The sequence below is a fragment of the Loxodonta africana genome, chromosome 1 (genome assembly GCF_030014295.1).
Source record: "Loxodonta africana isolate mLoxAfr1 chromosome 1, mLoxAfr1.hap2, whole genome shotgun sequence".
NCBI lineage: Eukaryota > Metazoa > Chordata > Mammalia > Proboscidea > Elephantidae > Loxodonta > Loxodonta africana.
This window is the reverse complement of record NC_087342.1, coordinates 228,765,865-228,780,329: the sequence shown is the minus strand read 5'-3', so window position 1 is coordinate 228,780,329 and position 14,465 is coordinate 228,765,865. Positions and strand designations below refer to the sequence as shown.

The following is a 14,465-nucleotide window of genomic DNA, read 5'->3' as shown; positions in this document are numbered from 1 at the left end:
CTCTTCTGTCCACCCTCAGACCCATGTCCTGAGACTGTGCAGGGCCTGCTTTAAACACCACTCACCAACGGCACGGACTCAGGGTGTTTCACAAACAGGGTGGCTCTCCCGCCAGCTGTTCTCACACTGTTTTTTGGTAATATTCTACCAAGCCAGAGAGAGAAAAGAATGACAGACAATGGGAAGGAATATACCCAGTTCATGCCTCAGTTCAAACAAGACTAACAGGGTATCCAACCCACTGGTCTTTTCAATACGAAATTCCTCGAAGACTCTTACTGCTTCAGTGGTTATCAAACTGTAAAAGGTAATGAAACACTTTCCTCAGATACAATCCTATTAGCCCTAAATATAAAAAAAAAAACAACCCAGTGCTGTCGAGTGGATTCCGACTCATAGCGACCCTGCAGGACAGAGTAGAACCGCCCCACAGAGTTTCCAAGGAGCGCCTGGTGGATTCAAACTGCTGACCCTTCGGTTAGCAGCCGTAGCATTTAACCACTACACCACCAGGGTTTCCGCCCTAAATATATAACCAGTAAAAGCAGCTGCCAGGACTAGAGGCTGTGGCACCCACTCTCTCCCCAGGCCCCACAGGTCTACAGCCAGGTCCAGGCTCTGGGCGTGGGCGCAGCCACCTGCTATTCCTGTCCCCTCTCCATTCCTACAGGCCCACAGGTCCCACGTCACATTTCAGACGAGCAGCATCGAATGAGCTCCACAAATCTGCTCAGACTCCCTAGAGAATCACCCCCAACTCCAGCCTGGATGTCCGTGCACCTTGCTCTGAGACCCTCAGCCATGGTGCTGCCAAGGTGCAGTGGCGGTGAACACTCATGGGCCCTGTCTCCTCCACTGGCCCACAGCTGTGCCCCGCTCCTTCCCAGAGTGTCTAGGGCCATGCCTGCCACAGTGTGGGTATAATCCACTGGGGACACTGCTGGCTTAGCTTATTGCGGGACCGTGAGGAGCCTCACAGTGGCTCACAGGCTCAGAACTCCAGAGAGACTGAAGCCAAGATTTCCACTGACATTTTTTTTTAGGGCTTTCACATCTGTTAGATCATTACAAAGGCCCCGGGGATTGGCAGGAAGTAATTCATAGCCTGGACCAGGGGAGGAAGCGGATGAAGGAGAGGATAGGTGCCTTGAGCACAGCAGAGCCAGGGCCACAGCGCAAACCTCCCCACTGGGCTCTCCTCTCCCCTCACGCCCTGCTGCTCTGTGAGCATATAAAAATAAATACATCCAGGTGCTTCGTATAAACACACACATACACTAATGACAATGAGATGCCTCTGGGGGGAGGAAACTCAGTTGAAAACATCTTTTTGTAATTCTCATAGTACTAACTTTGAGGATGGAGGAAAAAATATTCTTTTGTTTTTAAAGAAATGGAAATAGGAAACATATAGTGAGTACAAGCCACCAATTCAGTAAGAAAAGTGGCTCAAAAACAGAAGTTATGGTAGTTCTATTACCATACTGCTTGATTTTGCTAATACTAAACTTTCTGCATAAAATGTCCTGGCATTTGATGGATTCTGCTGTATCTGGGAAACACAAGTTTCACATACAGAAGTTTTAAATAGTCAGCCCTTATTTTACATAATAAATTATCAATATATAATTTTTTAAGGTTATTATGTAATATTGTATCATGAAAATAGAACAGGCACATTAAGGAAGGTTTTGAAATTAGATTTAAAAAAAATCACCCAGGGGCTCATCACCACAGAAGAACTAACTACTCGTGACATCTTCATTCATTTCCTTCCAGTTCCTTCTTACCACGTGGATGGGTTTCTTTTGGTTGCTTTATGATGTTGTGATCAACCACATGTACCATTCTGTATCCTGAGTTTTTTCTCTTAGCGTTGTATCATAAGGGCACTTCCAGATGGCTATATCATCTTCATAACCAGAATCTATAATTTATTGAATGAGGCTATGATCTTTTTTTTATGATCTTTTAAGTAGTTATACCACAATTTACTTAATCATTCTTTTTAGGCAAGTAGACTACTGCCAAATTTTTACTATCACAATGATTTAATGAATACAACTTTTATTTTCTTCACTTTTGTGTCTTTTACGTAAGTTCCTGAAGTATATTAACCAAAGCCGTTGCCGTCAAGTCGATTCCTGACTCATAGCGACCCTGTAGGACAGAGGAGAGCTGCCCCGTAGGATTTACAAGGCTGTGATCTTTCCAGAAGCAGATTGCCACATCTTTCTCCAGTTGAACGGCTGTTGAGTCTGAACTGTTGACCTTTTGGTTAGCAGCTGAACACTTAATCACTGCTCCTTAATTACATGTTTAACCAGGGCTCCTCAAAGTATATTAACAGTCAAAGATGATTTTCAAGGTTCTGATGTTTTCTGCCAAATTACTTTCCCCAAGGTCTAACACATATTGTTACCACAATAAATTGAAAATACTTACTTGGTTGGAATCATCAATATTCAGTAAAATCATCTGTATCTTATTATCCTTTTTTGCTAATAAGTGAAAAATATCCCTTTACTGGACTAATTTTGCATTCTACCATATGATTACTGACTACTTGAGCTTTTTCTTTTGAGGAATTACTTATTCATGTCCATGACCCATTTCTCAATTGGTGCTTTATGTGGATTTTAAAATAAATTTGTATGAATATTTTATATAATTAAATCACTAAATCACTGTTTACTAGACTGATGGGAAATATTACTTCTCCAATCTATGATTCATTTAAAATTTTGCTTTAATTTTTATCTAGATGGTTTTATTGTTCTTTTGTGATTCTTTAAAAGTCTTTTGAGCCTTTGCCCGCCCCCCTCCCCATGTTTCTCAGCATTTGTGGTTTAATGTAACACACCCACAATAAGAAGCATTACCTGTTGGTCATCAGGAGTCCATATGCCACAGGTGATCTGACTCTCCAAGTTGATCTCAGACGACCAGTGCCTTTGTCCACTGACAGAGCCAACCAGGACAAATCCATCTCGATAGGAAATGAGTGCTTGGGTCCCATCATGGCTCCACGTAAAATCACTCACCTTTGGGACAGACACAGAGAGAGGAGGTCAATTTGTGATCTGAAAGGGAAGGTACTTTTATCAAAGACTGCAGATAGGAACGTTCCACAGAAGCCAGAATAGTGAGACTTCAGCTTGTTTACTTTGGAAACTCATCAGGAAAGACCAATTACTAGAGAAGGATATCATGTTTGGTAGAGGGTCAGTGAAAACTGGAAAGCCCTCCATGAGATGGATTGACACAACAGCGACAACACTCAAACATACCAACGATCGTGACAATGGCGCACAACAGAGTGGGTTTGTTCTGTTACACACAAGGTAGTCATGATTCGGAGCCAACGTGACAGCAACTTACAACAACAGATACAGGTCATTAGTTTTTAGGCTAAGATTGGGACAGCCTTAGAATGATGTTATGTGAAAATCTGTAAGAAAAATGACCAAAGACAAAACTTGTATAGTACGTACTATGTGTCAGCACTGTCACAGAGCTTCACGTATGTTAACTCACTGAGCCTCATAACAATCTCCTGAGGAAGGCATTATTATCCCCATTTTATAACGCACACGTAGGCGCAGTGGGGGTAAAGAATTTACCCATGGTCACACAGCAAAGCCAAGGCCAATCCCAGGGCTGTGGGCTCCCATGTCCTTACTCCCGGCCCGTTATATAGTGCCTTCCATGCGTGGCTATAGCAGATTCTCCGTCATTGTTTGCTGGTCACTTATCAAAATAGTAGAGCTCAGGTTAACACCAAATATGGGTGAAGTGAGCAGAGCTTGACCAAATGATGTCGCGAAGATGTACACAAGAAAAAAAGACATTTTGGCAATGCTGTGACACATATAAGCCTGCAACAACAATAAAAAAATACGCATGTGAGTATATGAGTATGTACGTAAGCATGTATGTGTATAGGCAAGTAATCTCATGGGACGACTCAATCAATTGGCATAATAAAGTTCGTAAAGTCTTTCTTCTACATACCAGGTTGGTGAGCAGCATCTGGGTTCTTAAAAGTTTGCGAGCGGCCATCTAAGATAAAACTATTGGTCTCTACTCATCCAAAGCAAAAGAGAAAGAAGGAAACCCAAGACTCTGAGAAAAAAACTAGGCTGTAGGACTAACTGTCTCCATGAACCATGGCCTCATCTACTCTGACACCAGAAGAACTAGATGGTGCCTGGCTTCCACTACCAAGCTTTCTGATCAGAGCCACAGTAGATGGATTCTGATAGAATGGGAGAAAATTCTGGAACAGACCTCAATTTTGTAAAGTCCTGACTTAATGGGCTGGTTGAGAGTAGGGGACTCCCCGAGACTATGGCCCTGAGATATTCTTTAAACCTTGAACAAAAACTATCCCCTGAGGTCAGTAACAGATGATCTCTTAGCTATATAAAAGATTGGCTCACAAAATAAAGAACATGACCCATGGAGGAAGGGATACTAAAGCTCTGAGTTTCTGATTATATCCTCTCTCAGTCTTGCCAACAATATTCCCTCAATGAAAATGAAAAACAAACAAACCCACATCTTTTGGAAAACAGCACTTACACTTGGGTGTTGAGTTTTATCAAATGCTTTTACTGAATCTATTCAAATGACCATGTTTTTTCTCTTTTAATCTATTATTGTGCTGAATTGCTTCTATGGATTTTCCAATATTATACTATTCTTGCACTCCAAGAAGAAGCCCAACTTGGAGGTGAAATGCTATCCTTTTATACAGGTAGATTTGATAATGTGTTAGAATTTTTGCATGTGTATTCATGAGTACGACAACTGTGATTTCCTTTTTTGTAATGCCTTTTTCTGGATTTGTTTTCAGGGTTATGCTGAACTCAGAACGAGTTGGAGGCTAGTCTCTCTTTTTCCATTGCTGAAAGAATTTGTATTAATTGGCATAACCTGTTACTTGAAAGTTTGGTACAACACGCCTATTAAAAACCAACTTCCTCTGCATTTTTTCGTGAAAAGATTTTTAACCACTGCTTCGATTTCTTTAATAGTTTTAGTGCTAGCCAAGCTTTTTATTCTTTTTGAGTCAGTTCTCATAAATTATATATATATATATATATATATTTTAGGCATTTGTCCAGTTCATGTCAGTTTTCAAAACTGTTGACTAGTTGTTGAAAGCATTAATTATCCTTTTACGAGTCAACTTTATTGAAGTATAATTTACATATAATAAAATAAAGTTCCCCTCTGCAGTCATCCCCTACGCTCTCCCTTGGCCCCACACAGTGTGTTTACTTTTGTGCCTGGTTGCTCTTGCTCAGCATAGCAGGTTTGAGAGTCTTTTGTGTTCAAGAGCGTGTTACCAGTAGTTCATTCCTTTTCATAAATGAGAAGTATTCCATCATATGGATACACCAAAACTTGTTTATCCATCCAAGTTGCTGGACATTTGGGCTGTTTCCAGTTTGGGGCTATTATAAAGTTGCTATGCACATTCAGGTCGAAGACTGCTTTGTAGACACATGGTTTCATTTCTCTTGGGTAAACACCAACGGGTGGAATTTACTGCTGAGTAATATGGTGAATGTATGTTCAACCATATAAGAAACTACCAAGCTGTTCTCCAAAGTGGCTATTCCATTTCACACTCCCACCAACAGTGTAGGCGAGTTCTAGAGGATCCAGACTCTAACACTGGTGCTATCAGTCTTTTTTATTTTAGCCATTCTAGTTGGTGTGCAAGAATCCCTGGGTGAGACAAACGGTTAGGCACTTGATTACTAGCTGAAGGGTTGGTGCCACCGAAGACAGGCCTGGTGACCTGCTTTCAAAAGGTCACAGCCTTGAAGACCCTACGGAGCAGATTTGGTCTGCACACACGGGGTCACCGTGAATTGGAACTGGTTCCAAGGCAACTAACAACAACAACAACAGTGGGTGTGTCATGGTATTGTATCGCAGTTTTAGTTTGCATACCCCTGATGGCTAATGAGGCTGGGCAGTGTTTCAGTGCTTACTGATCATCTGCATATCTTCTTTTGGGAAGTATCCATTCAAATCCTTTGTCATATATATACACATACACACATATGTATATATGGAGATACACGTTTATATATATATAAGTACAAATATATTTATTAGGTTATTGACCTTATTATCATGTTGTAAAATTTCTGTATAAATCCTGGATATAAAAGCTTTTTCAGATATGTGTACCGCAAATATTTTCTCTAGTCTGGCTTGCCTTTTCATTTTCTTAAAGGTATCCTTTAAAGAGCAAAAGTTTTAAATTTTGATGAAGCCCAATATCAATTTTTTTCTCTTATGGTTCACACCTTTTGTGTCCTATTCAAGAAATTTTTGGCTAAGTCAAGGTTGCAAAAATTTTTCTCCTATACTTTCTTCCAGGAGAAGTTCAGTTTTTACATTTAGGTCTATGGGTCATTTAGAGTTGATTTTTGTGCGTGGTGTGAGGTAAGAATCAAGGGCTTTTTTTTTTTAAAATATTCTCATTCAGCTATTTAGTTGTTCCAGCACTATTTGTTGAAAAGACTTTCTTTTCCCCATTGAATTACGGAGTCATCCTTTCATTGCCTTTGCTTACCTTTTTTTGGTCTTAATTAATTTTTTATTTTAAATTTCCTTTTTTTTTTTATTTCAAGCATACCACGAAGTAGAGCAATAAGGCCAGTTTATCTACCACTCAGCAGCATCAAATTAATTTATGTTGCCATACTTGCATTAGCTTTTTTTTTTTTTTTGGTGAAAATATACACAGCAAGGTACAATGGTAAAGAGCTCAGCTGCTATCCAAAAGGTCGGCAGTTTGAATCCACCAGCCACTCCCTGGAAACTCTATGGGCAGTTCTACTTTGTCCTGTGTGGTCACTGGTCACTGTAAGTCAGCATCAACTCAATGGCAATGGGTTTCTACACAGCAAAACCTGCTCCCGTCCCACAGCTTCTAGACATAATGATCAATGGCAATGCTTACATTCTTCACATTGTGTCAACATTCTCATCGTTTCTGTTCTAGATGTTTCATTTCCATTTACTTAATCTCCCTGTTCCCCAACTTTCTCATCTATGCTTCAAAATAGCTGTTGACCCTTTGGTTTTGTATACACACACACACACACACACACACATATACGTATATATATGTATTTTATTTTTTTTAATGAAACACAATACTCAAGGGTGACATTCTTTGCTCTTCAGGCTAAATTATTACTTAGTTTAGAGGTGACTTCAGGGATAGTTTCAATTCAAGGTTTGAAGAACAACTCGGGGCCATAGTCTTAGGGATTCCTCCAGCCTCAACAGATCCAGTAAGTCTGGATTCTTCAAGAATTTGAAGTACTATTCCACATTTTTCTCTCTTTTTTATCAGGAGTCATTTATTATTTTCCTGATCAGAATGTTCAGTAGTGGTAGATGGGCACCATCTAGTTCTTCTGGTTTCAAGGCAGAGGAGGCAGCGGTTCATGTAGACAATTAGTCCGGTAGTCCAGTTCTTCTCTGACTCTTGAGTTTACTTCTTTCTCTTTTGTTCCACATGAAAAAGGACCAACAGTTATACAACAACTATTAGATGGCCACACATAAGCTTTTAAGACCCCAGACACTATTCACCATACTGGGAGGTAGAACATACAGTTTAAGAACTGTATTACGTTAACTGACTGGATTGTTCCATGAAAATACAGGCCAAAGCCCCCAAACCAAGAGGACTAATACCATGACGAGATTGGTTATATCTAATTAGTATCAGCATCTGTAGGCCCCTCCCCCCTTTTTTGGTGGTTGTTATTGCTGTTTTTAACATATTTTTGGTGGCAATACACACACTTTTGGTTACCTTCTAATTTCTACTTTATCTATAGTTACGCTCAATTTTTCATTCATAAATTCAAGTTTTCTCTTTTCCTCTCTTGACCAGGCTTGCCAGCAGTTTGTCTATTTTGTTAATTTATTTCCAAAGAACCAATTTTTTGATTTGTTGATCTGCTCTACTGTATTTTTCCCCTCTTCATTAATTTCTACTTTTATTATCTCTTCCTTTCTCTTTCACTGGATTTACCCTGTTTTTTTGGTAACTTCATAAAATACTTACTTAATGATCACAGCTTTATTCCTTCTTTTTTTTTTTTAATAATTTTTATTGTGCTTTAAGTGAAAGTTTACAAATCAAGTCAGTCTTTCACACAAAAACCCATATACACCTTGCTACACATTCCCAATTACTTTCCCCCTAATGAGACAGCCTGCTCTCTCCCTCCACTCTCTCTTTTCATGTCCATTTCACCAGCTTCTAACCCCCTCCACCCTCTCATCTCCCCTCCAGGCAGGAGATGCCAACCTAGTCTCAAGTATCCACCTGATCCAAGAAGCTCACTCCTCACCAGCATCCCTCTCCAACCCATTGTCCAGTCCAATCCCTGTCTGAAGAGTTGACTTTGGGAATGGTTCCTGTCCTGGGCCAACAGAAGGTCTGGGGGCCTTGACCACTGGGGTCCTTCTAGTCTCAGTTAGACCATTAAGTCTGGTGTTACGAGAATTTGGGGTCTGCATCCCACTGCTCTCCTGCTCCCTCAGGGGTTCTCTGTTGTGTTCCCTGTCAGGGCAGTCATCGGTTGTAGCCAGGCACCAGCTAGCTCTTCTGGTCTCAGGATGAGGTAGTCGCTGGTTCATGTGGCCCTTTCTGTCTCTTGGGCTCGTAATCGCCTTGTGTCCTCTATGTTCTTCATTCTCATTTGATCCAGGTGGGTTGAGACCAATTGATGCATCTTAGATGGCTGCTTGCTAGCGTTTAAGACCCCAGACGCCACTCTTCAAAGTGGGATGCAGAATGTTTTGTTAATAGATTTTATTATGCCAATTGACTTAGATGTCCCCTGAAACCATGGTCCTCAGACCCCTAGCCCTGCTACACTGGCCTTCAAAGCATTCAGTTTAGCTTTATTCCTTTTTAATATAAATATTTAATCAACTTCAAGTCAACCACTTCAGTCGTACCTCAAAAATTTTGATATGTGAAGTTTTCATTATCATTCAGATCTAAGGTTTTATAAATGTTCAATAAAATTTATTTAACCCATGAGTTTTATAATGATTTTTGAATTTCCAAATGTGCAGGGATTTCTGAAATTTATCTTTTTGTTATTAACTTCCAGCCTAATTGCACTGTGTGCAGAGATCATTGTCTAAAATTCTGAGGCCTATCATTGGAAATTTGCTGAGGCTCTAATTATACCCTGAAACAGGTGCTGGAAAACTGTGGCACCTATTTTTGTTTAGCCTGCAAGCTAAGAATGGTTTTAAATATTTAAAGAAAAATTAACAGGAAAATATTTTGTGATACGTGAAAGCTATATGAAATTCAAATTTTAGTATCCATAAATAAAGTTCTGAATTTCTAAATTCTGTGAAATCTGTTTTCTCTCCTGTTATACAATACCTACATAGTATCCTCGATTTTGCCTCCTGGTTCACAAAGCCTAAACTATTTACTATCTGCCCCTTTGCAGAAAAAGTGTGTGGGTGGCACAAACGGTTAAGTGCTCAACTACTAGCTGAAGGTCGGTGGTTCAAACCCACCCAGAAGTGCCTCAGATGACAACTGTTATGGAGCAGCTCCCCTCTGCATACACGGGGTTGCCATGAATTGGAATTGACTCAACGGCAACTAACAACAACCACCACTGCAGCAGAACATGATAGATTTTTTAAATATTCCATGTATACTTGATAAAAAATCTCTGTTGTATTCAGAATCTACAAATGTCCGTTAGTTTATTGTGTTAATTGTGTTGTTGAGATCTTCTATATCTTTGTTGATTATTGTTGTTCTCGAGACCTCCGAGTGAGTATACCAATGAATTTATCAAATTTTCCTTTTAGTTCTATCAATTTCTTTCATATATTTTGGTGTTATTATTAATAGATCCATACATATGAAAAACATCTTCTTTGTAAACTATACCTTTTATGATTACGTAGTAATGCTCTGTCAACCAAACAATACTTTGTCTTTAAGTCTATTTTACCTGATATTGCTATAGCTATACCAGATATCTTTTTTTTCTTAGTATTTGCCAGATAGTATCTTTTCCATCCTTTTACTTTAAACTTTTAATTTTAGGTCTGGCTCTTAATAGCATATATCTAGGGTTTTAAAAACATAATCTGTCAACTTTTACCTTTTAGTTGGCAAATCTGCTTCATTTATATTTGTTCTAATTATCATCATAATTGGTCTTGTTTCTACCACATTAATTTACTTTTTAAGTTAGTATCTTTTGTTTCTTTTTAATCTTTTCTAACTAAAAAATTATTATATATATAATTTTCACCATTCTTATACTTAGAAATGTTCCATGTCTTTTAAAATTTGTGACATTACTAATATGTCACATTTTGGGTAATAATAAAATAAATGAACAGACCACCACAAGGACATGAACATTTTGCTGTTTTCTGGACAGGGTCACGGCTTTTGCTGCCTGATCACCATGTCTCCATCAATGGCATGGATTTGAGACATAGCTCTTGGACAGCTGCTCAAAGTTGCTGAAAAAGTTGCTTCCTTGGGTAAACTCAGAACCCTGGTTTCACTGACATGTTTCACCAAGTACACTATCTAGCTTTCTTAAGAATTTAAATCACCATTTTTCAGAGAACACTTACATTCTGCAATAAAATGTAAAGTCCTTTCATCTTTTAAGGATAATGTTGCTTATTTACGTGCATTTTAACTCATTTATGTCGGAAAAGATTTGTTCTAAAGGAAAAACTTCCTCTTACCAGAGGGCAGAAACATAGTGCCAGTGAAAAGGTACTTCTTAGAGACACAAGTAGTCTTACACTTACAAAACATGAATAATATACGATGTTTACGTGAACTAACTGGGTTTATTAACTTAGGTCATCAAAGAGTGATAAGACTACATGAAAACTAGAAAAACAAAAAGAGCGGGAACCGAGTTCCAAATGCTACAGAGAAATGAGCAGAACGCCTCTGCTTCTGATTGTGTTTGAACTGCAAAGGGTTGCGATGCTCTTGCTTGCTGAGACAGCGTTCTCAGACATGCACCCATGACGCCGAGCCAGGCGCAGGCGCCCTCAGTGACCAGCCCTGTGAAGGAATGCATGCCCCGCTCCAGACTCACAAGGATTCACAATCATTTCCTGAAATGAAACTGTGACAGCATCACTCAGCTTTTGCCACTGTTGGATTACTTTGTGACAATGCAAGGTATGCTATGTAATAAGGATCAACTGTCATTTCTTTTAACAAGTGTGATTTTTCTCTGAGCTCGTTTCAAAGATGGTCCCCCTCCAGCCACGAAATGATTCTCACCAGACATTTTTCAGGTGCACAGAGCCACATGCCTCCTGTGGTGACTCACCCTCACCAGTGTCCTGATGTTGGCTACCCTCACATACGATCTGCCTCCAACACAACGAAAAGCAACCAGGCCTTCCCAAAGTACAAAGAGTGTGATGGTGACAACTGCTCAGTGGAGTCCCGAGGTTTAGAGAGTCAGAGTTTCAAAAAGCAAAGTTATACAAAAAACTGAATCAGATCACAAGATGTTGCAATTACTTTGGTCACACCTATCAGACACGCATTTGTGAGGTTCTGGCTGTTTCCAGGAGCCCTGGTAGTGCAGTGGTTAAGAGCTTGGCTACTAAACAAAAAGTCAAAGTTTGAATCCACCAGCCATTCCTTGGAAACCCTATGGGGCAGTTCTACTCTGTCCTGTAGGGTTGCTATGAGTCGGAATTGACTCAATGGCAACGGGCTTTGTTTTTTTAGGCTGCTTCCGGAGTCCCCGGGTGGCCCAAATGGTTTATATGTTTGGCTGCTAACCAAAAGGCTGGTTGTTTCAGTCCAACCAGAGCTGCACGGGAAGAGAGGCCTAGTAATCTAATTCATTCCTACGTCACTGAAAGCCCTATGAACACAGTGCTACTCTGACACACACGGGGGCGCCCCGCGTAGGAATGGAATTGACAGCAACTTGTTAAGACTCCTTCCAGGCATTTTCTCACCCAGGTAAGCTCACTAGCCCATAGGTCTGAATTCATCCTCCCTCTCTTATTTCTAACATGCTTGTTCTCCCTGTTAGTGGAAAAAAGAGCTGAAGGATATAATGACATTAACGATGCAGCTGCTGGACAGAGATGATGGAAGATTCCCCCTCAGAGATGCTGCCGTCATGCAAAAAGGAGCGGTGGTGGCCTCTCGCGTCTGGTGTGGCCTGCCTCTCTTGTGGTAGTAAAGCCTGAGCTCTTCAGGACATAATATAAACACCCAAGAGACAAGACTGTGGTAGAGTGTTTTGGACTCAAATAAACCCGGGTTCCAATCTCGGCTTTTCCTCTCATTAACTTCCTTGGGCTGGCAAGTTACTTGGCCTCCCTGAGCTGGGTTTCTCTCCGCTAACTGAGAATAACGTCTTCTGAGTGGGGTTCCTATGAATAGCAAGAGAAATGACATGAAAATGCTATGCACTTGGCTGGCATTTAATAAATTCTAGCTCCCCTTCCCTTTCCTTCTCTCAGTAATGTTAGGTTCGTGTTTTCTTGCCATCCCAAATCTGAAGATATGTCTTGGCTGATTACTGAGTTCTATCCTTTGACTGACAGGAGAATTATAGCACTTTACAGACCCTTATGGACAGCCTCGGAAAAATCACTGCTTTACAGAAAGCCAAGGAGAGGTGCCACCTCAATGCCTGAAGCTCGTCTTTGGTGATGACGTTATAGCTACTGCTTGTGGGACAGGTAGGCTTAATGCTGGTGGCTGCGAGGCAGTAGTAGCCTCAACATATTGCAGGTACTAGAACTACAATAATACATAGTGACAACTGCTATGTTTCAGGCATTGTTATAAGCACTTTACACACACAATCTTATTTGATCCTCAAAAGGACCCTTCAGGCAGGTACTATTACAGTTCCAAAGGGGCCTTGGTGGTGCAACAGTTAAGCGCACATCTGCTAACCGAAAGGCTGGTGGTTCGAACCAACCCAGCAGCTACACGGGAGAAAGACGTCAACAATCTCCTCCCGTAAAGACTGTTGTTGTTGTGTGCTGTTGAGTTGATTCCAATTATAACCTGGAAAATCTTATGGGGCGGTTCTACTGTCACATGGGGTTGATATGAGTCTAAATGAACTCGATGGCACACAACAACACATTCTGATGATAAAACTGAGGCACAGAGAAGTAACTCATAAGCTAAGAAGACATGGATCAGACTTTTGGCATATGTTGTCTGACTCCAGAATGTGAGCTCCTGACTACAACATCTACCCTCTAAGTGACGTGAACTTCTCAGGGCCACGGAGGTTTCCACACTTGGGGCTCTGTTTCAGGAAGGTTAGGAGCCAGGGAGTGGGCTCTGCCTCTTCTTCGTCTTTTCACTCCACGGAGGTGGCAGTAAACTGAGGAGGGCTTACCAGAGTCAACCACTATTACGACATTTACACAAACAAACTCACTTACACACAAAGAGAGTGTTCTGTTTTTACACAGAGCCACATCTGTCTTCTGTGATCACATATTACACTGGACCTCAGCCTGCTAATAGTAACTGCTAATAATAAATAATAATAAATAATAAATGAGTCAGAATCTACCTGACAGCAACCAACCACAGCAATGACGATATCTTCATTCTCTGCAATTTCATTTCACTTCGCCGGCCTTTCAAACTTGGGAAGGTCACAGCTTGTTTAGCAAGGGGTGAGGGGCAACGGATGAGAGGTCAGTTCCTTAAAAATGTATGGAACAGCCGGCACAGGGAAACCTTCAGGGAGAGACAGTGGTCCAGGAAACCCCTCCTGGGTCAGCCTCCCCGGAGGACTCGGGTTCCAGAGTCTGAGTTCTGTCACATCCCCAGGATGGGGGCGCCTGCTCACATGGGTGTCCTGACACACACGAGATGAGGCGCTCAGGGAGCCCACCCCTCAGGGAGGAGGAAGAGCTGTGCTCCGAGCCAGGAGAAGCCTACGGAGGAGCTCTAAAATTAGACGGCTCCACAGGGTGAAAAAAAAAAAAAAAAAAGGGTAAATGGAGACAAATCCGCTCCAGAAAGGAAGCGAGGCCCACAGGGGGCCACACTAATTGAAAGCTGACAGAAAAAAAAAAAGAAGAGAGTGCGAAAACCCTCTGCTTGGTGAGCAGGCGGTGAGAAACCACCTCACAGGCTCTCCCGGTGAGAAGCACAAAGCTTACAATACCGGGAAAATACCTTTGGAAGGAGCAGAGAAGTGATATGCCAGAAGTACTACAGAGAGTCCAAATTTAACGTGCAATCACACACTGAAGGGTAAAAAATCATCTCACAGATTTAATTAAGGCTTAAAATGTGAGAGTTCTCACCACAGCAGCATAGCTGAAGAGAAGGAATTAGGATCTGGCAGTCTCTTTTTTAACCTAGTGGCATACGCTAGAGGAGA

At 41.0% G+C, this 14,465-nt stretch overlaps 1 protein-coding gene across 4 annotated transcripts in view; it reads right to left on the bottom strand.

Moving 5' to 3' along the window:
- TULP4 (TUB like protein 4) overlaps nucleotides 1-14,465 on the bottom strand; it is a 309,012-nt gene that overhangs the window by 94,206 nt on the left and 200,341 nt on the right. For all 4 annotated transcript variants that reach the window (XM_064292791.1, XM_064292782.1, XM_064292784.1 and 1 more), the window contains one exon: nucleotides 2,883-3,044. In XM_064292791.1, the coding sequence (XP_064148861.1) occupies nucleotides 2,883-3,044 (162 nt within the window). The remainder of the gene's footprint in view (nucleotides 1-2,882; nucleotides 3,045-14,465) is intronic.